This window comes from Pongo abelii, chromosome 2 (genome assembly GCF_028885655.2).
Source record: "Pongo abelii isolate AG06213 chromosome 2, NHGRI_mPonAbe1-v2.0_pri, whole genome shotgun sequence".
Lineage (NCBI taxonomy): Eukaryota > Metazoa > Chordata > Mammalia > Primates > Hominidae > Pongo > Pongo abelii.
Window position 1 is genome coordinate 160828114 of NC_085928.1, and position 22017 is coordinate 160850130.

Sequence of the window (22017 nt, forward strand, 5' to 3'; positions counted from 1 at the left end):
GGTACCAAGGATTGAGCTTTGCAGGTTCATCTTACAAATTTTGAATCTTATCTTAAAGGTGTAGTCACAAAACTTTAGAGTGCAGTGATAATATTGAAAGTCATAATGTGAGTTAAATAGGCTAGTTATGAATAAAAATAATCTGTAGAGCTCCATCTTTGTGTTCTTTTTATTCAGTTGTTCCTTTTTCTTTTCAGTGGATCCTGCTTACATTTTTTTCAAACACCATTTAAATTGTGGTTCAATTGTAAAATCTCCTTTGAAAATGTGCAACCATATTCTCACAACTGCACAGACACACTCAAGCTAGAAAAAGCAGTCATGAACTGTTTTATTAGTAAAACCAGAGGACAGCAGTCTAGTCCTTTTGTCTTTTTTTCTGATCCTGAAATTTTGCTTTTTTACATTAGTACTTGAATGGCTATTAAGGACTACTATCTTTTTTTTTGAGATGGAGTTTTGCTCTTGTCGCCTAGGCTGGAGTACAGTGGCACGATCTTGGCTCACTGCAACCTCCGCCTCCTGGGTTCAAGCGATTCTCCTGCCTCAGCCTCCCGAGTAGCTGGGCTTACAGGCACCTGCCACCATGCGCAGCTAATTTTTGTATTTTTGGTAGAGACGGGGTTTCACCATATTGGCCAGGCTGGTCTCGAACTCCTGACCTCAGGGGATCTGTCCACCTCAGCCTCCCAAAGTGCTGGGATTACAAGTGTGAGCCACTGCGCCCAGCTAGGACTACTACCTTTAAACTTCTAGTCATGTTTACCATACTGGATATTTTTCAATTATGGTGGGACAATCAAAACCTGCTTGTCAGTTCTGCCCAAAATGCTAGTGCCTCAGTTAATCTTCCAATAGATCTTTTTTTTTCCCCAAATAGATTGATTGTGAAAAGTAATGAAAATATTAAGCCTTAGTAATTAGTTTTTTTCTACCACCTGCTCAAGGAATTCTTGATTGAATTTGTTTCTCTATAGCGGACCCAAACAGTGAATGTGAAAAGGTAGAATTTGTGAACCTGGTGCTGCTCTTCTGCGAGTTCATCCGCCATGACGTCTTCTCCCATGACGCATACATGTGTACCCTCATATCTCGAGGAGATTTGTCAGTCACTGCCTCAACTCGGCCGCGGTCACCAGTAGGGGAAAATGCAGATGAACACTATTCAAAGGACCATGATGTGAAAATGGAGGTATGGCCCTGGATATGATGCCCCACTCCCCCAGAAACTGAACTCTACTGGGAACCATGTTCAAATGGCTCATGTAGTGGTAGAAGAGTGATGGCTTTTTGTTGTATTCTTTTGCCCCAGTGGTTATTTATCTCTGCTTCTCAAGCGGGAAAGATATTTACACTGTAGCTTCTTATGTCTTCCAGAATTTCCCTTTGGATACTATAAAACTGTAATGAAAATAATCTGACAGGCCGTAACATTTTTCATAGGATTGGAATGATATACTTTCAGTTCTAGATATTTCTAATCTCTAGTTTTTCTTTAACATTGTATCTCAAAACTGGACTTGTTTTGACCTTTAAGTGTCAGCTGAGTTTTCATTCTAAGAATCCTCTTTTCCCTACTGTATCATTCATTACTTATATCACTCTTTTATTCATAATGGGAAATTCTTTGTTAGTCACAACGCATATTTTCATTTCAGTTAATTAGAAGTTTAATCTCTATTTCTCAAATGTTATAGAAGTGTCCTTTTCAACAAATCATTTTATGCTATGAGTGTGACTTTATAATTTTCTGCCAAATTCTGGTATTTTGTATATTGTTCCAGATACTGAAATTTTCAAGGCAAAAAAGATGGAGGTGGTGATAGGAAGTTATGGAAAATGATGAGAACTTGTGACAATTGCTTAAAAACTGACAGTTTAGGCTGGGCACGGTGGCTGATGCCTGTAATCCCAGCACTTTGGGAGACTGAGGCGGGCAGATCACCTGAAGTTGGGAGTTTGAGACCAGCCTGATCAACATGGAGAAACCCTGTCTGTACCAAAAATACAAAATTAGCCGGGTGTGGTGGCACATGCCTGTAGTCCCAGCTACTCGGGAGGCTGAGGCAGGAGAATTGCTTGAACCCGGGAGGTGGAGGTTGCAGTGAGCCGAGATTGCGCCATTGCACTCCAGCCTGGGCAACAAGAGCAAAACTGTCTCAAACAAAAACAAAAACGAAAAACCTCACAGTTTAGGCATATACCATTATTATTTTTTAAAACAGTAGCTATACTTAATAATTAAAAACCTGATATTAGAATTGCAAACATGGATTCATAGTTCGTACTGTTAAGGTTTGTTTTCAAAATGGTGTCGGGTTAAAAATATTTAAACACTTTTCTTAATTTATTGACAGTAGCAATTACAAGGCTAAAAACTGAAGTTCCTTTACCTGTTTACATGTTTTCTTATCCTCCTGCTTTTTCTTTTCTATTCTATAGATATTAAAGTATCTTATATTTCAGATATAGTCTTATATTTTTCTTAATAAGAAGAGTTGGTTAAAGTATGTGATGGGAAATAGCCCAAGAAAGGAAATTGTGGACACTTGTTTTTAATCCGGATGTTTGTGTGCTTTTCTCTTAAAATATCACGGAAGTTAAATTTTCTCATGATGAGGGAAAAGAATGTGACTGTTCAAAGCAAGGCATGCCTTCAGTTTGCGGGGAAGAAAACAGTACGGGGAACAAAAGACAGAGATGGTTAAAAATCCCACTGTCATGTTTTAGCTTCAGTTTCTTGATGAACTCCAAAACTTACAATGTTACTTTCTTTCTCTGGCGATTATCAGGAACAGAGTATTATGGCGCATATGGGCATTGACTCAGGAACCACTAACATTTTTGATGAAGTAGACAAGAGTGACTTTAAAACTGACTTTGGTTCGGAATTTCCAGTAGGTTCAATTTTTGATTCTTATTGACAATTAAGAATTAACCCGCTCCCATCCCAGCCTGTCTCGATCCTTCTGTGTTCTCAGAATGACTTGCACATTTGTGATATGTAATCTTGCCATATTCATCCTTTGGTACAATTATCATCTGACACAATTGGGTCATCCTCAGTTTTGGTTGCATGGCCTACTCTGTAAATTCTAACACTCCTGTCCTCCTAGTTGGCTGTCTAACTTTTCTGTTCATTTTGAGCTCATAATCATCTCATTAATGCGTGAATGTAGTTTCACCATGACAGTCCATGTTGATTTGCTATGTGTATCTTCAGCTTCTGTATAATAGCTTTGGTGGCTTTGGGCTTATTATACATTCTTCTACTTTATTTCAATATAATTATAATGTGTTCTTTCTCGTGAATCACAATATATAACTTTAAAAAAAAATTGTTTGGGGTACAGACCGAAACCTTTATGTCTATTATTCGTTAGTCTTACTAGTTTATTATTATGTATATGTTTCTGTAGGAAATGTAGCCCTATGAGGAAAACACTTACCCATAATTCTGCTTTTATCTTTAGCTTTCCAGGTAGTGTAGACACGTTTCTTATGTGTGTGGTTGTCATTTTCTCATCTACAAAATGGAGGGTGATGCTCACAGATTCGTACTGATCTGAATATGAATTTTGTGGAAATTAACAAAATTTCTTCATTTTTTTTGCTAAGTGGTTAAGTAGGAAAAGGTGTATAAGTGTCTTATGTGTATGTTTTGGTATGTAGCGCTGTGGTTTGGTTTTGCTGGCTTTCATTTACAATCTCCAACATTTGTTTTACATGACTTAGATTTTTTCTCCTATGCCTGGAGAATCCTGTGAGAATGCCAACACTTCCTTGGGCAGAAGAATGTCAGTCAATTGTGAGAAGTTGGTGAAGAGAGAAAAGCCAAGGGAATTAATTTTTCCATCTAATTACGACCTCCTTCGCCACTTACAGTATGCAACACATTTTCCTATACCTCTGGTAAGTCATTGCTTCAGTTAATCTACACCCTGATTATTTTATTATAAGATCAATAACTGTTGAACGTCAGATTATTCAACTGTATTCTTGACTAATACATAATGATAGCAGGTGAGTTTTTTGCATTTGCTCCTGCTTCTGTTCTAATTCTGATCTTAAGCTTATGTACTGATGCTGTCCAAATTTGTAGTGATATTAGTGGCTAATTAGATTTAGAAAATAAAATTTTCTGTATTAGTATCCTTTTATTAAAGAGCATTTGAGTCACTGCAGGTGATGTCTAAATGTGTTTTTTTTCTTTTCTTTTCTTTCTTTTTTTTTTTTTTTTTGAGACAGAGTTTCACTCCTGTTGCCCAGGCTGGGGTATAGTGGCATGATCTTGGCTCACCACATCCTCCGCCTCCCAGGTTCAAGTGATTCTTTTGCCTCAGCCTCCAGAGTAGCTGCGATTACAGGCACCCGCCACCACGCCTGGCTAATTTTTTGTATTTTTAGTAGAGACAGGGTTTCACCATTTTGGGCAGGCTGGTCTCGAACTCCTGACCTCAGGTGATCTGTCCACTTAGGCCTCTCAAAGTGCTGGGATTACAGGTGTGAGCCACCGTGCCAGGCATAAATGTGTTTTAATTTGAAAGTAAATTTGCTGAGTAGCTTTTATGTGCACTGTATTATGGTAGGTACTTCTAGTCAGTAAGAGTATTGAGGCATAGGAAAGATGGGAGACAAATGTCAGCAAGAATTTTGAGGCATAGGAAAGACGGGAGACAAACAACTATAAATGGCAAGCACTCAAATAAGTGCAATAATTGAGTAAAAACTCATTGTCACTGGAAGGTGAGCCAGTTGACATTTCTGGGCCCCTTCCACTCTCAAAGAATGAGTATTGGAGAGAACAAGAGCATTTTAGTTGAAAAATTGGGTAAGACTTCATAGAGGCTTGTACAAGATAGGCTCAGATTTGGACTGGTTGAATTTAAGAATTGTATAGCAAATGGGAAATGCTTGGCAGAAAATTTACCATTTGAGTCTTAGCAAAGTGATGTGCTTTATTCTAAAGGGTAACAAAATTGGTTTCTTAATATTAGAAATAAAAATTGGGTCAAACTTTGAAAAAAAAGTTTATTCTTGGATTCACTAACTTTTTTCTGGATTTTTATTTTAAGTACAATTTCAGTGAGTCATTTTTTTCATTGGGTGTTACTTTTACATATAAAAAGCGTAATTGGGCCGGGCGCGGTGGCTCACGCCTGTAATCCCAGCACTTTGGGAGACCGAGGTGGGCGGATCATGAGGTCAGGAGATCGAGACCATCCTGGCTAACATGGTGAAACCCTGTATCTACTAAAAATACAAAAAATTAGCAGGCCTGGTGGCGGGCGCCTGTAGTCCCAGCTACTCAGGAGGCTGAGGCAGGAGAATGGCGTGAAGGTCCACCTCTGGGGACCTTGCAGTGAGCCGAGATCACACCACTGCACTCCAGCCTGGGCGACAGAGCGAGACTGTCTCAAAATAGAAAAAGTAGTTGTAGGTGTATTATGTTACTTTCTGGGTATCTTCTAGGAGTTTTTTTTAATCTGCAAAACTAAGTATTCTGTTAAGTTATTTATTTATTTATTTATTTTGGTGTTTTGGAATATCTCCTGAAACGACTTTCAAAATTACCAAACCCATATTTTTTTTCTTATTACAGTTAAAAGTCTCTGTTTTTGTAATTTCTATGTCCAGGGCCATTTCAAAACTTGTCAGATTATCAAACCCATATTTTTTTCTTTATTACAATTAATCCATTTTTTGTTAATTTTTCTATATCCAGGGATATGTCAAAACTTGCCAAAGTTTGTTCTCATTTATCACTGCCTGAATAATATCTATACTTTTCTACTGTTACCTATAGACATTATTCATTTACAATATAATGGAATAATCTCACAGTTTATTTAGGGGAGCAGAAAGGGTAGCCTTATATTTTAGAGATGTATCCTGAAGAATTTATAGATGAACTATCATGATGTCTGGGATTTGTTTTTAAAATATTGTGGGTAAAAAAGGGAGACGATATTAACATCCGGAGTTTATTTAATAGTAATATACCAATGTTAACTTCTTAGTTTCAACAAATGTACTGTGGTTCTCTTAAGTCATTTACATTAGAGAAAACTGGCTGAATGGCGTATGGAACTCTCTGTACTATTTTGCAACTTCTCCGTAAATCGGAAATTACTCTAATAAAAAGTTTATTTAAAAGAAAGAATTAAGGGGGGTGATAAATTAAGCAAAGATGGCAAAATGTTGAAAGTATTTGAAACTGGTTGAATGGTTGAGGGTTATGTGTTCCTTTCTTGGGTAAACAGAGCTTTGCATGTCTCTCTCCCAGGTGTCTGGGTGTCAGAGCTAGACACTAAGCCTCAGCTTCTTTATTCTGTTGTTCCTGTGACCTTGGTTTTACAGCCTTTCCCTGCATTTAACATTCTTCTTCCTTGGAAGAAAGAGCTTAAATGATTTTCAGTGACCACGTGTCATAATGAATCATGAGATAATTTAACTATAACAATTCATGAAAGAACTGCTAGACAATTGATATTGTAGGATACATTTTTTAATAGCCTTCCACCACTGGTTGCCCTAAACTCCCTGTTACCATGAGTTCAATTCAGAAGAAGCCAAAGGATATGCTAATATAACACTGACTTTAGGAATGCTACTGTCTGTTTTTTTTCCCTTAATAAAAAGAGAAAATCTGACTAGCTTCTCATTGCATGTGAGGAAACTATAAAAATATGGTTAAGAAAAGTGTTTTCATCTCCCCATCTGTCATATGGGGCCCTACTAAGTGAAGACCAAGGAGTAGAGGACTAAAGGGGGCTTGACCAAAGATTCAGAAAAATAAAGTAGTTTCATGATGCTATTCTGTGAATAATACTTGATCTGCCCGTTAGTGAACCATGTTTCCTAGACTACCAGCAAACACAGGTTCTAGTGGATAGGCATTCTACAGCCTGCAACTGAGGTAAGTCATTTACAGTGTGTCAGATGTGTGAGGCTGCTGGAGTTTCTGTCATTACCATTAGCTAGCTAGAATTGTATAGCATTATCTTGTTGTATGTTTTATAATAGGCACTTCATGCATTTTCTCATTTATTATTCACTGCAGAGTCAGAATATTTTTATGGAATTGTAGATAGGATTTTCAAGCTTTAGAAAATAATTTGTGAAATGCAAAAATGAGTTTGGAATCAAACTTGTTTTCCTAGCTTCTAGGAACACCATTTCTTAGTCGTTGCAGCTAATGCAAATGGATTTACCAGCTGTTTTTATATGGGCTTATTTTACTAATGAAATAAAAAACACAAAGTCATCATGTATGCTTATCTAAATTTTTCCAATATTCTTTTTCCTAATAAGTCTTTTATTTAATGCTATGTATTCTTTCTGCATCACCAGCAGTGGAGAGAATTTGATCAGAGTTGTGACTCTGAGAGCTGGAGTCACCTTATACTTTATTTTTATTTATTTATTTATTTATTTATTTATTTATTTATTTATTTATTTAAGACAGAGTCTTGCTCTTTTTGCCCAGGCTGGAGTGCAGTGGCACAGTCTCAGCTCACTGCAACCTCTGCCTCCCAGGTTCAAATGATTCTCCTGCCTCAGCCTCCGAAGTCGCTGAGATTACAGGCGTGTACTATCACAGCAGGCTAAATTTTGTAGAGACGGGGTTTCACCACATTGGCCAGGCTAATCTCTAACCCTTGACCTGAGATCCGCCCACCTCAGCCTCTCAAAGTGTGTGAGCCACCACGCCCGGCTGGAGTCACCTATACTTTAAACTGGGGCCCTACATGGAGTCAGGCTCATCTTTCTGAACTTGGGTGGCACTGAGTAGCTCAGTCCGTGCTACATTCCTAACACGGCCTTGCTATGCAAAGTCAGTGTATCTGTTTTATAAAGACCATCTGACTGGTGCTGTTTTACCATTGATGTGCTATCGATGTGATTTTCTAGTTCCAAAACACTAGTTTCAGTAGTTAGTATAACTTAACAACTCCCTCTGAAATGTTACAGGGTGTCTGTGTTTCATGTTACTTCAAAATAGAAATGAGAAGTCACTAAATGTATTATTACTAACATCAGGAAGCCTTTATTATAACCTACAGATAGAATATAAGTACAAATAATACATTAAAGATTGTCTGTATTTTTCAAGCCTTTTTATAAATAAAAGCTTTTGGTTATTGTGTTAGAAAAAAATTCGACATTAAAAATTGGAGGAGTAATGAGTTGAAAGATTACCATCTTTTGAAGTGATGGATTAGAAATAAAATAGGCACAAGTTGTTTTATGTAAGCTGCATTTTTTAAAAGTAATCTGAAAGGCTTTAAAATTATGTTGCTGGTGGGCTTTCTGGTAACTTACATGGAAATTATTTTTTATATTTTTATCAAGAAGTCAGTTCCAGGCATTTAAATGAATAACTCATGAATACCTTTGGGTCTATGTCGTGGACCTCTTTTGGATTTCAAGGATATTGCAGGATTTTACATTCATTCAATGAGACTCTTTAGTTTTTTGTACAAATATTTGGGTTAATGAGTAGCAGCAAGCCTAACAATAAAGCTTGACTTGCATTGAGAAACAGGATTTCTAAGTAAACCTGTCCATATTTGCTAGCTAACTATTTTTTTGTACTGAGTTTTTTTTTTTGCTTTTTTTTTGTTTTTTTTTTTTTCTCTTTCAAAGCTATAATTAACTTTATGGTCCAGTAAGGCCAGAATTGGTAGCACAAAAAATCCTGTCTTTTACGCAGTATTTTCACATCTTAATTTTTCTTTCTGAGCCTTGGTCTCTTTAGGTGAGGCAAAAGTCTCAGTGACCTTTGAGCGGAATGCTTTTGAGAGGTGATAGTACAGGATAGGATCAAAGCACAGGTTCGACACAGCCAGGAGCAGTGTAGCCTCTTTGGCTTTGAAGAGTGAAATCCTGGTTGAGCAATCAGTTATGACTTCTGTCTGGCTGAGGGTATACGGGATTCGGACAATGTGGTAAGGAACAAAGCATATGATGTAGCCCGTGGTCACTAAAAGTATGTTGATGAGAGCCTTTTTCACATTTGGGTAATTTTCATTATCTTTGTTTCTGTAGAGCTGTCGAATTACAAGGCAATTGGATATTAAAATGATGGCTGAGAAATTTAAAAATATTGCTACACATATGAAATTTGTCAGCAAATGCCAATTTCTTCCAAATTCCTTTTTAAACTCCATACAACCCACATTTGACTTTTCCTTGATGTCTTTGATGGGAATCATCATATTTGGCACCATTATAAGAAGGACCATTAGCCACACAACGGTTGATATCATTTTGGCAAATCCAGGTTCTTGTATTCGGTAGATCTTGCAGCTGTGTGTCAGCTGAAGACAGCGGTCAATGCTGACAAATGCTAAGAAGATAATTGATAAATACATATTGATATAGATGAGGCAGGCTGTTACTTGGCAGTGGAATATCTTTAGCTTCCAAGGTGCCACACCCAAGTCAACAACAATTTTCACTGGTAATGCCAGAGTAAGCAGGAAATCGGCTGTAAGCAAATTAATTAAGTAGATGCTCACACACCTGTGATTCGTATTCTTCTGTATAAAAGCCCAGGTTGCAAAACAACTTCCAATAATTCCAACAAGGAAAACTAAATAAAAAAAATACGTGAATGGCTCCAGATCCTTATAAACTGGGCAGAAGAACGAACTGTTTGTCATCTTGAGGGAAAGTAAGGATGACTGCTTATTGAAAAGAAAAAATTTCTAAGACTCTGTAAAAGAAACAAGGAAAGGGAGGTTAGTAATTAAAATTAGCAACTATTTTCTTTAAAAGACATTTGTCTTCACAATACCGTGTCTTTCTAGTTCTTGGAATTTTATTGGTGAACTTACCAGACCATGTGGCCTGGTGAGAACATACTAGATTGTGAAGATGCCTGGGTTTTCCATTGTCTGATTTTGTGACTTTCAGGAAATCCCATGCAGGTTTGCTTTTGGTAGGGATATTTTCAACCTCAGGTTTTTCCATTCTGGTAGTTCTTGTTACCAGTTGGGTTGGAAGTTAGTTTGCAGAGGAGATAAGTGAACTGAGATTCTGAGAAGTAGAGAGAGGAAACTAGGGTTGTGGTTGAGCATGAAGAGCTTTCAATGAGGTCTTCTGGTTTTTTTCTTGTTTTAGTTTTTTGTTTTCCATAGATTCATGTGGCTCCTAAGGCTGGGAGAACCCAGGCTGACAGGGGAAGTAAGGAGTTGATGGAAAATCTCCAGCCTGGTCGCAAGAGTCTGTCTCAAAAACAAACAGAAAAAAACAAAAAAAAACAAACAAAAAAACCCCACAACTACCAGAACGTGGATGTATGTTCATTGGTTACAAAATCCTTGGAGAAAGAATTATTTATATTAGTATCAAAACATCTGACTTCAACACTTGAGTTGCTTTTTTTTTTCTTTCATTGTGGGTTTTGAAGCAGTTAAAAGCCCAGAAGCATAAGACATACCCTTAGAACTACTGTGATCACCACTGATAATGACAATGAAGTCTTGTCATGTCCCTCCCAAATCTGGAACATTGAGCGGGTTTGTAAGCTCAAGTTAAACTGATAGGGCTCCCTTTGACCTGGTCTGTTCAAACTCACATGCTTAGAGCTAAGGGTACCTTAGTAACCCTTCTGGTGCTGCCTGTTGCTGTGGGTCCCCCTTTTGCATATTAAACAATGTTCTTTTGTTTTAAAGACCTGAAGATTATTTTTGTATTTTAGCAAGGAAACATTTTATATTATAATACAACCTTTTTAAAAGAAGCAAATAGTTATAGTGACCAACATTGAAGGCCAGATCAGCAACTCTGTAAGTGCCTTTTAATAAGAGAATGAAACTTCTGACATCTTTCTAATTTTGAATTTCCCCAATTAATTAATGATTCTTTGTGTGCATTTGTAATGAAACCATATATGCAAACAGATGAATAAGGCAGATGTACACAAAGCTTTCTAAATTCAAGTGCTGCTTAAAGGCTACATGCCCTTTCTCTTTCCCTACCTGAGTTAGCACATTAGAGGCCATGAATAATGTCATTCTTTACCAAACTCGAGGAAAATAATTAAGCAGTTGGTTTGTATCTGGCATTATGCCAAATACTTTACATGTACTTATTTAACTTCTTATCATTTCCATAAGCTGAGTGTTGTTATTGTCCCTGCTTTACAGATGAGGAAATTGAGGCATAATGGGGTTACTTACCCAAGGTTGTGTAGCTGGTAAGATATAAAGCCAGGATTCCAGCTCAGTCAGTCTGATCTCAGAATCACATTCAAAACCACTCCAAAACACTGCCTCAGTAATAATAGTAAGATGATGATAGAAATGATAATGATTATTATTATATCTGCCAGTCCTTACTAAGGGCTTACTGTGTGGGCAGGAACTATGTTCTAAACAATTTTTATGTAATAAAGCTGAAATAAACTATTCATTTTTAACTTTTTACCAAAATACTAAGAATATCAGTTTAGGCTTTTCATATATTTTGCTGTTTTATGCATACAACCACGCACACGCACACCGTACACACACACACACACACTCTCTCTCTCTCTCTCTCTCTCACTCACATGCACATTTAAAAACAAAACCTAGGCCCTATCCAATAAGTTTAAACCAACTTTGCTCTCAAAGCTTCCATAACCTAGTTTCTCTCTACCATCTCTACTTACATCCCAGATTAAGATTGGGATTGGTGGCGTCTCTACTGTTCTGTGTACGATTCCTTCCTGCCTTTATACTTTTGCATGTGATAGAAATTTTGGAGTCATAGGATTTTAAGAATGGATGGAAACTTTATCGATAGCCTGTAGTCTAATCCCCAAGTCAGTTGAGGAGATTGAGGGCTGGCACTGGTGTGTTCTCAAGCTTTCACAGAATGTTCAGGCAGGACTAAGATCTGCTCTTATTGGTCATCTTCTAAGCTCTCTGCATTTATCCTTCCTATTCCTGAATCCTGCTTATTCCGGAGCTTTAAGGAAGCTCCTCACATCTGAAAGCTACTCCAGGCTTTACCGATGTCCTTGGCGACCATGAATTTGGATAGTTACCATTTGTACCTTGGAATTTTGAATATACTTTTCTTCTTTATGTGAAAAACTAGTATTTGTGTACATTGATATAGTGTCACATCTTTGCTTATTGTTACTTTCTAAGGCCCTAGGATTTTGGCTTATGCACTTTTATTTCAAATATTACATAATAATGGTAACATAATGTGTTTCTTTAAGTGCTCCATTGCTTGCACAACTATAAAATAAGACTATTGTATCAATGAGACTTATATGGTAAAGAGAAGAATTAGAGTAATTTCTTTTGATTAATTTGCTCTGTAGCTAGAACTGACGATATATACCATACATGAATAATTTATTTGAAATGAATAACTAATCATTCAGTAATTCTCAGGAATGATGGAGCTTCTCACATTTCTCACATATGCGTCTGTGAACTTTTGTCTAAATTGCAGTGAAAAATCTGTTTATTTAAAATTTTTGCTTATGTAAATTAGAGGTTAAACTATTGTATAATAACATCCTGTGTTCTGTGTCACAAGTTTGAGAACTAAGTGCTTAATAAATATTTTACCAGACAGTTACTTACCAGTGAAAATGTGAGATACTCAGAAGTAGACCAGCAACAACAATACAAGATTTTAACTGTCTCTGTAGTTTGGATAGCGCGCCCATTGCTTAGAAAATAAATAAACTGGCTGGGCACAGTGGCTCATGCCTGTAATCCCAGCACGTCGGGAGGCTGAGGCGGGTGGATCACTTGAGGTCAAGAGTTCGAGACCAGCCTGGCCAACATGGTGAAGCCCTGTCTCTACTAAAAATACAAAAATTAGCCAACGCGGTGGCGGGCACTTATAATCCCAGCTACTCGGGAGGCTGAGGCAGGAGAATCGTTTGAACCCGGGATGTGGAGGTTGAAGTGAGCCAAGATCGCACCACTGCACTCCAGCCTGGGTGAAAAAGCGAGACTCCTCAAAAACAAAACAAAACAAAAACAAAATAAAAGCTTATTAGATTTTCTATGGAATCACAGTAGAATCTTCTTGAAATCACCTATTGTAATGTTTGTAGAGGAAAGTCATCTTAAGGCCTGTTGTTCCCTGTTGTGAAGATCTACAACATGGCCTCTATCCACCCAGTTATAAGATTGAATTACTGAATAGTTATGCTTGCTCAGGTATTCAGTCTGGTGTCAATTATCCTGTCTTTTGGAGACAGATGAATGGGTTCATCAGATATAAGAAAATTATAGTGTCATTCACAGCTAGGACCTATTTAGAGTTTAAAAATTGATGCCTTTTTATACAGCTTGGCTTTTTCTACTTATAAGCCTTAAATACTGAAAAATCACAATTTTGTTTTCCACGGAAAAGCATTTGAATATATTAAGTGTTTAAAAAGACATACCTGGGGCTATCTTCTGTGAGCCTCAGCAGGCCTTGCTGCAAGTCTTCAGAGAAGCATGAGCTGTTTGGTTAGCCGCAGCAGTAGCAACGCCATTGCAGGCTGCTGGCTTTACTAAAAATTTCCTTTCCTTTTTGTGTGGTTTTAAAATGTTGCATATTGACGTAGATGAAACTGTGGTTTGCAAGTAGTTTAACTTTATGAAAGTCTCCTAAAGAAGTTTTTTAAATATATACAATTTCACGTATGCTTTCTTAAGCAATTTGCTTGTCATATTTTTTAGAGAAAAGATCTTCATTTAGTACCTAGCCTTTTTATTTTTTTTAAAGTATCCAAGGTATGTTCTGTGTCATAATGATTTCAAAGAATATCACTCTTTATGCCTTGACGGGGATTAATAATTGAAGATATAAGGTGTTTAAGCAAATATTTCTTCAGTATACATAGTAACACAGCATTTCAAAGATAAAATTTAAAAAATAGTTGCAGTTTTTATTCCTGCTGAGACACCTATTATTAAAAAAAGAAGTAAACAAGAAGATGTGTTTTACAGAGTCAGCTACTGTATATATTTTATTTATCTTATTTTGTGTTCATTATAGAAAAATCTGGAAATAGAAATAAAAAAGGAACATCATTATGCAGAGAGATAATTACTGTTAATGTTTTTGGTACATAAGTTTTAAATTTTTTCTATGCTTATGTATTTCCACTTAAATGTTATTCATACTATTTTATAGTTTATAATTTTTCATTGAAGAATATATATTCAATTTATGAGATTAGACTTGTAATAAGTATTTGTCTGTTTGACTCAAACAGCCTAATGAATTGAAATAGTATTTAGTAATTAATAGACTGTGTGTAAAGGAACCCTACAGTGTGTATTTAAGTTTTTTGGTTAAATGTTCATTGTGTCTGTGGCAGAACTAATGTTTATTGAATGTTTGAAAGAAGCCTAGCCTGGTGGGGGACCTAACAAACTTATTTTCAAGAGTTCTGAATTTTCTGGTTCAAAGTTGATGTGTAAATGCAAAGCCATTGCCTGGTTATTTAGGGTCTGGTTTCTTCTAATGCTTCATTGGCTTGGTAGGTGCTTTGGTTTTTTTTTAATAATACTTGGTCAGTTTTCTAGATAAGAAAAAAGAAGATACCTTTCCAGGATCTAAAATTAGTCCCTTGGTATTAGTTTTTAAAAAGAAAAATGTCTCAAAAGATGAAATGAGAAGTATCTAGCTAGGGAGAATTTAGGGAAAGTCTAAGGAGACTTTTGAAAAAAATGTAAAGATGCTTATGATGATATTGGTCATGTCTCAGGTATTCTGACATTCTCCCAAATTCATATAATTATTATTTTTGCCAGTGAAGGCCATAAATTATAAACTAGGAGGGAAAAAGCAAATGTTTCTCAAACATTTTATGTTAAGAACCACTGTGAACTTCATCATCATAGTGCTAGGAAAGGATCTTTCTTTTAAGATATGTATGCTTCAACATTGTACAGGACTCACTGAAGAACATACTTGTAGAAAAGATATATTTGCAGACAAGTAAGTGAGAAGTGATCAGGGTTTACATTCACTGGAGGGTAGAGGAGATGAAAGGGAGAGAATTTAGAGATGGGTGGAGGTGACTGGAGACAGTGGTGAATGATTTTACCATGGCATGGAGAAAAACTGGGATGAAAGATTTTTGACAGAGTTTCTGTTTTGCTTTTTTTAGTTAGGTCTCTTTATATATTTACTTCCCTGGTTCACTCTAAGGTTATAGACACAATTGAAGAGCACAAACAATTGTACTTAAAAATCTACTCAGGCCACAGTTTCTGTCTGGATTGCCAAATGTGAAAGCACTGAAGTGCCCTTGTTCTCAGAGTTCTATTTAATTTTTAGAATAGTGAGAATTAATCTTTTAATAGAGAGATGAATCATATTCCTCCTTTTGAGAATGAGCTTAGGCAACCTGGCTTTGTGTGGAAGTTTATTCAAGTGGAAATACATGTAGTTTTCATTTTTTAATACAAGTTTCATTTGATTTTCTATAAGCCAGTTTTTTCTATCTGTTTCACTGAGGACAAGTGTTTGTAACTGTACTTAGTGTTCCGGGAAGTTGCGTGTCATCGCTAATACACACCCAAGTGGGAAGAAGTGAGGTGAAGTTATTTTTCCCTTACCTTGGTCATGGCAGTACTTTCTGTTTAAGAAATAATCTATTCATTACTTATGAATATTTCATGGAGATTTTGTATATGTAAAATAAAAATTAAAGCTAAATTGTCCACCAAGTTATGAATTGAGAAAGAAAATATTTTCTGTAGTCAACTCTCCTATCCATACAAAACGTGCTTTTGATTTTATTGAACACAAATACCAAACAACAGTATTTCAGTAGAAATATTTGCTTTGAATAGCGTTTTTAAAATGTGCTTTTTCAGCATAGCGTGGAAGCCGTTTGGAACTAATGAGGAAGGGGAAAGCGAATGTTGGGGTTGGCGGTCACTGCTACAGCCAGGCACAGGTCTGAGGACTTGTTTTTGTTAAAACAAGCCATGAGATACAGGAGATTCTGCCTCTTACAGATGGGGAAACTGTGGTGAGAGAAATTAAGGCCCACTCAAGCCTGCACAGTTAGACCCTGGCGTCCCAGCTCTTAGTTATGCTTCTTACAATGAAAGTGCTGGGGACAGTGATTACAATGGAGGCCATCAGGTCAGTCCAGTCCCCCTTCCCATTTAGTATTTGTAACCATTTGAGTTTGCATGCCATTGGGTGGTAGAACATTGTACCACTGTTCTTGCCTTCCTCATGGAGTTTTCAGCCTCTGGAATGTGAATTTGGGACGCTCTTGCATCAAAATGATTTACAAATGGAAGATTTTTATGATCAGTCACTTCTGCCACAGCCTGTGCAACTCCAATTCAGCCCTCTGTCTGTAGCGGTTGTGCTTTAGGGTTATGTTTTGAAAGAAAATAATTTTTTTTTTTTTTTTGCACATAATTCTCTTTCCCACCTGGGTTAGCCCAAAGATTTTTTTCTGTGCTCTGAGATTGGTAGCTTTAAATCTGAGAGTGACTGATGTGATTAAGCAGTGTAGTTTTAAAGTGAAATGTAGACATACGGTTTCCATGTTACTGTTTCTGTATTATTTAAGTTCTGCCTTGTTTTTTTTTTTCTTTACTGAAATGGAGAATACATGTTTGGAAATGATTTGAAGGCAAATTTGTTTTTGCACATTCTTGGAATGTGAACTCAGTTAAAAGAATGGCTGGGTACATCACCCTGTCATTTCCCCTTGACAGTCCTTTTCGTTGTCTGCCTTTTTGTTGATGTTACTGCATCAACATTTCATTTTACCTTTTGGTTGCGAGGTGTGACTGCTATTTGGTCCACGGTTAAAAAATAATTTATGGAGGGGAAATTTATGATAAAGAACTTTTAAAGATTATCTTGTTTCTTTTTAGTCACTGAATTTCATGCTTTTTTTCCCCCATTTGTTTGTTGGTGGTCCATTTCTTATGAACTTATGACTAACACATTATCTTTTTTTTTGAGACAGAGTCTTGCTGTGTCACCCAGGCTGGAGTGCAGTGGTGAGATCTCAGCTCACTGCAAGATCCGCCTCCCAGGTTCACGCCATTCTCCTGCCTCAGCCTCCCGAGTAGCTGGGACTACAGGCACCCACCACCACGCCCAGCTAAGTTTTTGTATTTTTAGTAGAGACGGGGTTTCACCGTGTTAGCCAGGATGGTCTTGATCTCCTGACCTCGTGATCCGCCCGCCTCGGCCTCCCAAAGTGCTGGGATTACAGGCGTGGGCCACTGTGCCCGGCCATGACTAACACATTTTCAAAGCACAGAACACATTTTAAAAACTTGTTAGTTACTTTCCAGGAGAATGTTCTTTGGAAAACATCTCCCTTTTCCTAGCCATGTGATTTTTTTTTCTTAAGACAGGGTCATCTTACGTTGTCCGGGCTGGAGTGCAGTGGTTATTCAGAGGTCTCATCATAGCTTGCTACAGTCCCAAACTCCTTGGCTCAAGCAATCCTGTTGCATCAGCCTCCTGAGTAACTAGGACTGCAGGGGCACAACACTGCACCCAGCCATGTGAATATTTCTTGATCAAATATTTATGAAAAATTATAACAGCAAATATTTATCGATTACAGGCTGCCTCCTGAGCTCTTATCCTGGAGAATATTTTATGCTTTGTAAAGGAATGATAAGAAATCTTATCACCTGCTATGTGCTGTTAGAACCTGTGGGAATCTGGGAAGTGTAATGCTCCAGACTGTGGTGGGGTGAACAGGAGCTTCTTCAGAATGAGCTACAAGGTGGCATGCTTGGGGGATGACACAGATAATTGGAGTATGAGAAATTTTGGGGGGGACTGTCAGGCAATTTGGGGGCTTGGGTGTCTCTGTGAGGAAAAGATTGAGACCAAATCTTGGATGCTCCCTGGGATTTTAATAAAGTAAGCATTGGAGAGCTCATGGTTGTACAAGGGAAGGAGCTGTCAATTTGGCAGTATTAGGTAAATCTACCAGCATTGGAGTTTGCTTGGTTAGGAGAGAAAGTGGAAGGTGAGAAACCAGTTAAGGAATGATTGCAGTCATTTTAAGTGAGAAGCAATAAGGATCTGAAATTACATGGGAAGGGAGGAATAGCTGAGAACCACTGCAGAAGTAAAATCACTGCAGGGTAGGGTAGAGAGGGAGGAGAGGAGACTGACGTTTTAGTCCTGGGAAAGGAAGTCTGAGGAGAGAGGCAGCTTGGTCAGATAGAAAGGTGAATTTGGCTTATTGGCTGACAAAGTTTTATTTGATATAGCTTAGATAGATTTTTATTTTATTCTTTTTCATTTACGTTTTAAATGTTTCCCAGAGCTTTATGTGTCATTAACCAGAACATTCTGAATGTACTTTGTAAACACTTAAGGAGCTCTTATTTTGAACGGCTTTGATGGAAATGCTGGTTTTCTTATTTAAAATAAGACCATTTTTCTTATTTTTTACCTAACTACTTTCATACTATTAGCCAGATAAGAACTACACTTGGCCATGACAATTTTTTTATAGTTGCTTGTTTTTCTTAACAAGAAAGTGAATTAGATGTGGAGTTGAAATTGGCTTTTAGAAGGATTATGTTCTCATGCAGTCAATATGATATCAAAGAGAGCTAGTATTCCTTTAGAAAGATAATGGTTGAAAGTACAATGTAACTAACAGCTTGAAAAAAGCTGCAAGTTAAATGTAGAGACCCTTTTAGCTTAGAAAATAGAACATTGAGGCTGGGCACTCACGCCTGTCATCTCAGCACTTTGGGGCCGAGGTGGATGGATCACCAGAGGTCAGGAGTTCGAGACCAGCCTGGCAAACATGGTAAAACCCCATCTTTACTAAAAATACAAAAATTAGCCAGGCGTGATGGCGGGTACCTGTAATCTCAGCTACTTGGGAGGCTGAGGCAGGAGAATTGAACCCTGGAGGTGGAGGTTGCAGTGAGCTGAGATCACGCCACTGCACTCCAGCCTGGGGGACAAGAGCAAGACTCTATGTCAAAAAAAAAGAAAATAGAAAAATCAAGAATTTAGGTAATATGTAATATTGTATGGAGATGATGAGGGCCATGTTTTCTTGGTGTTCATTTGTGTCAGGAAATGGAATGATAGGAAAGTAAGCCCTTTGTCCCACACTTTTGGGGCAGGCTTAGCAGGTCATCAAATGATGGGGGATTTGGGAGAGAAGGGAGAAGTAGTGCAGGTATGGGCTTCCCTTGCCATGCTGATACCATGGGGGTTAAGGCTGGTGACACCTGGAGGCTGATAAAGAAAAAATTTACTCCCTGGACTTCAGTCCTGTGTCGCAGGTCCCCAAAACACATGATACAATATTTAGGAAGTGGAGTGAAGTGGCTAGTGGCTATGACTGACCATGAGAGAAGCCATAGAATCATACAATGAACACCTTCAAAAAGTAACAAGTAGTCTTATAAGCTTTATCAGTGAGAATACCTGTCATATATTTTCTTGTTTATTGAGGTGGGCCTATTTTTATAACACCCCTTTCATACTTACACCCAACTTATATTGAAGCAGGGGGAGATAGGAATGCAGTAACATCTCATATTTCCTAAAAATCTTGAGACTGCTTTGGGGCGCACTTTCTTATTTCTTTTTTTGTAGCTGATATACATGTAACATTTATCACATATGTTTACTGCAGAGAAATTAATACGACATTTAATCATTTTGTACAAGCAGTACTATAAAGTGGTTAAAACATTTTGAAAAGTAACCTATGGGAAAGAAAAACTACATTTTGTTAAAGTGGTCTTTTTGGCGGGGATGTCTTGTCTTGAAACGGTAATCCACATACCATTAGAGTCTTGTGGAAAATAGTGAACAAAAGGAAGTAATGGCTTTTACTGTTGAAGACCACACAGTACCAAACACACAAACCGTCACAGTGCTGCTTACCCAAAAGAAATCCCGTGTCATTTTGGGGGAGTGATCTGTTATATTCATAATTTGTATAATATTATCTCTTGATGTTACAGATATTTTTTGTATTTATTGATACTTTTTCTCCAGAGTGGAAAGTTATAGATGGCAGTGATAGGGTTAAGGATAGAACACAGAACTAATGACACATACTTGACTAACATATTCAAGCAGAACTACAGCTTTGCGTGAGGGTGTTTTCTAGAATTTCTGAACTCTTTAGATTACTCTGTTAGATAAAGCCAGTGTATCACGAGTTTCTCATTTGTAGTTGCCAAAAGAAAGAAAGAAAGAAAGAAAGAGAAAAGAAACCAATTAAAATTGGGCTTATTGGCTGTGGGTATGGTTTTAGGTGGGGACTGATGCAGGCACTCAGCTTTGTAACCAGGACTGGGTTTGTACCATGTCTTCAGTGTGCCTTCCATGGTGTCAGTTTCAACTCATAGGGTGCTCTAGGCTCTCTTCCTATGTAGCCAGATGAAAGAAGTGCTTCTAGATTTTATATCTTCATGGCATACCCTCCAGATAATTTTTTTCGGAAGCCTAGAACTTGCTCTTATTAGGTCAAATTGGATCATGTTCCATCCCAACTTGTGGCCAGTGGAATCAGACATGCTGATTGCCTAGAGTCAGTTATGGCTGGCCCCTTATGTGGGGGATGGGGTCAGCTGCATATGATAGCTGCATGGTTGAGAACAGGACAGAATGACTTTCCCGAAGGAAAAGTTTTGCTTCTGTTTCTGGACAAAGAAGATGGAGGCTGAAGATGACCAACGAATGAGCACTAGTGATGACAACATTTTGTAAAAGACCATTGCAGGGTTCACCCACCTCAGTGGGTAAATGTCAGTGTGTAACGTTTTTATATGATTATGATCTTTCTATGATCTGTTTCTTGATTACTCTTATCTCAAATATTCGTTTTATAAAAACACCTTAAAACATTTTGTATAGGTAGTTGAATCACTTATGCATCAAAATGGAATGTAAGGATTCCTGTTAAAGGGAGATTTTTAGTCGTCATGAGTGACTTTTGAATATCTTTCTGTGAGATTTCTGCATTCCACATGTTACAGAGTAGCCATTGGCATATTCTATCTGCAGGTATATTTTCTTTTCACTGGTGCCCCAGCAATGTAAAAACTGTGACTTTTTGTATCTTGAAAAATGAGGAAATAATTGACTAGAGCTGAGAGCCCTTTGGCCTCTCTTGGCAGAGACTCTCAGGCAGAGGCTCTCAGCACACCATCGTCATTGGCTTCCCCTGTTTCCTTACAGCTGTGTTTACAGTGCCTTCTGCAGGCACCTGAGTTGTAAGCCTCAGTGGGCACCCTGAACACTGGCGTGCCTGCACTATAGCTTTATCTACAAAAGGACCCGGCAAGTGTTCCCTGTTGCCCACCTACACTAGTGCTAGTGATTTCTGGGAAGTTGCTGGGTTAATTTTTTATTGCTGGTGCTCTGCCACTTGGTTTTTAGTTGTTACTCTGGACCTGAAAGTTCTGATAGGCAGTAACTGTTACTCAACTGTTGCTTCACAATATCCTTATCTGCAATCCATGTTGTTTCCTGAAAAATATTACTTTTGCATGCTATTTTGCTTTAGCGCGTGCTTACAAAGGCATTTCTTGGTGCTACTCATCTTCTCTTTTTCACTTTCACTTTTTACCATAGCCCAGTAGGGGCATTTGAAACCCCAGTATTTACTCGTTTGTCCTGGCCAGTGTCAGTTGTGAAGAATAAACACAGATTTTTTTTTCCCTTTTTTTGCAGATGTAGTTAGATAAACAATTATAGCAAGCTTAGTTTACCAAGCACATTTGTGATAGCATAGCAATTTTTGTTTTTTATTTTTTGAGAGGGTCTGATTGACCCAGAATTGGGAACTATTAGGACAGTGGAAAGTAGATACTGAGGGAAAGAAAACCTGTCCAGCTTTTCCCCAATTTAGGGTATTTTTTCTGAGTTTTGCCTAAAATATTGATGAGGTTATAGGACATATGAAGTACTTTTGTTTCTTTTTTTGACATAGGGTCTTGCTCTGTTGCCCAGACTGGAGTGCAGTAGCACAATCATGGCCCACTGCAACCTCTGCCTCTTGGGCCCAGG

At 37.7% G+C, this 22017-nt stretch overlaps 2 protein-coding genes across 12 annotated transcripts in view; one reads left to right on the forward strand and one right to left on the reverse strand.

The window, feature by feature from the left end:
* Positions 1-22017, forward strand: part of MED12L (mediator complex subunit 12L) — a 343992-nt gene that overhangs the window by 104171 nt on the left and 217804 nt on the right. For 8 of the 9 annotated variants that reach the window (XR_010139264.1, XM_054552827.2, XM_054552829.2 and 5 more), the window contains 3 exons: positions 978-1192; positions 2793-2897; positions 3736-3912. Coding sequence is in view for 8 of the 9 variants with exons in the window: in XM_054552827.2 (XP_054408802.2) it covers positions 978-1192; positions 2793-2897; positions 3736-3912 (497 nt within the window). In the remaining variant the exon portion in view is untranslated. The remainder of the gene's footprint in view (positions 1-977; positions 1193-2792; positions 2898-3735; positions 3913-22017) is intronic. The other variant, XM_024244981.3, reaches the window with a different exon arrangement.
* GPR171 (G protein-coupled receptor 171) lies at positions 8024-13541 on the reverse strand. 3 transcript variants are annotated; one of them, XM_002814187.4, is made up of 3 exons: positions 13412-13541; positions 11190-11278; positions 8024-9721 (listed from the first exon to the last, which is right to left on the reverse strand). In XM_002814187.4, exon 3 carries the CDS (start codon positions 9666-9668, stop codon positions 8709-8711), a length of 960 nt encoding a protein of 319 aa, XP_002814233.2. In that variant the 5' UTR covers positions 9669-9721; positions 11190-11278; positions 13412-13541; the 3' UTR covers positions 8024-8708. The 3 variants fall into 3 exon arrangements, with proteins under 3 accessions (XP_002814233.2, XP_054408824.1, XP_054408823.1); XM_054552849.2 differs by lacking the exons at positions 11190-11278; positions 13412-13541 and adding an exon at positions 9843-10044; XM_054552848.2 differs by lacking the exon at positions 11190-11278 and having other exon boundaries at positions 8709-9721; positions 13412-13524.

Excerpts from the sequence above, each read along its gene's own strand:
- GPR171 (XM_002814187.4), bottom strand. The coding sequence starts at position 9,668 with ATGACAAACAGTTCGTTCTTCTGCCCAGTTTATAAGGATCTGGAGCCA.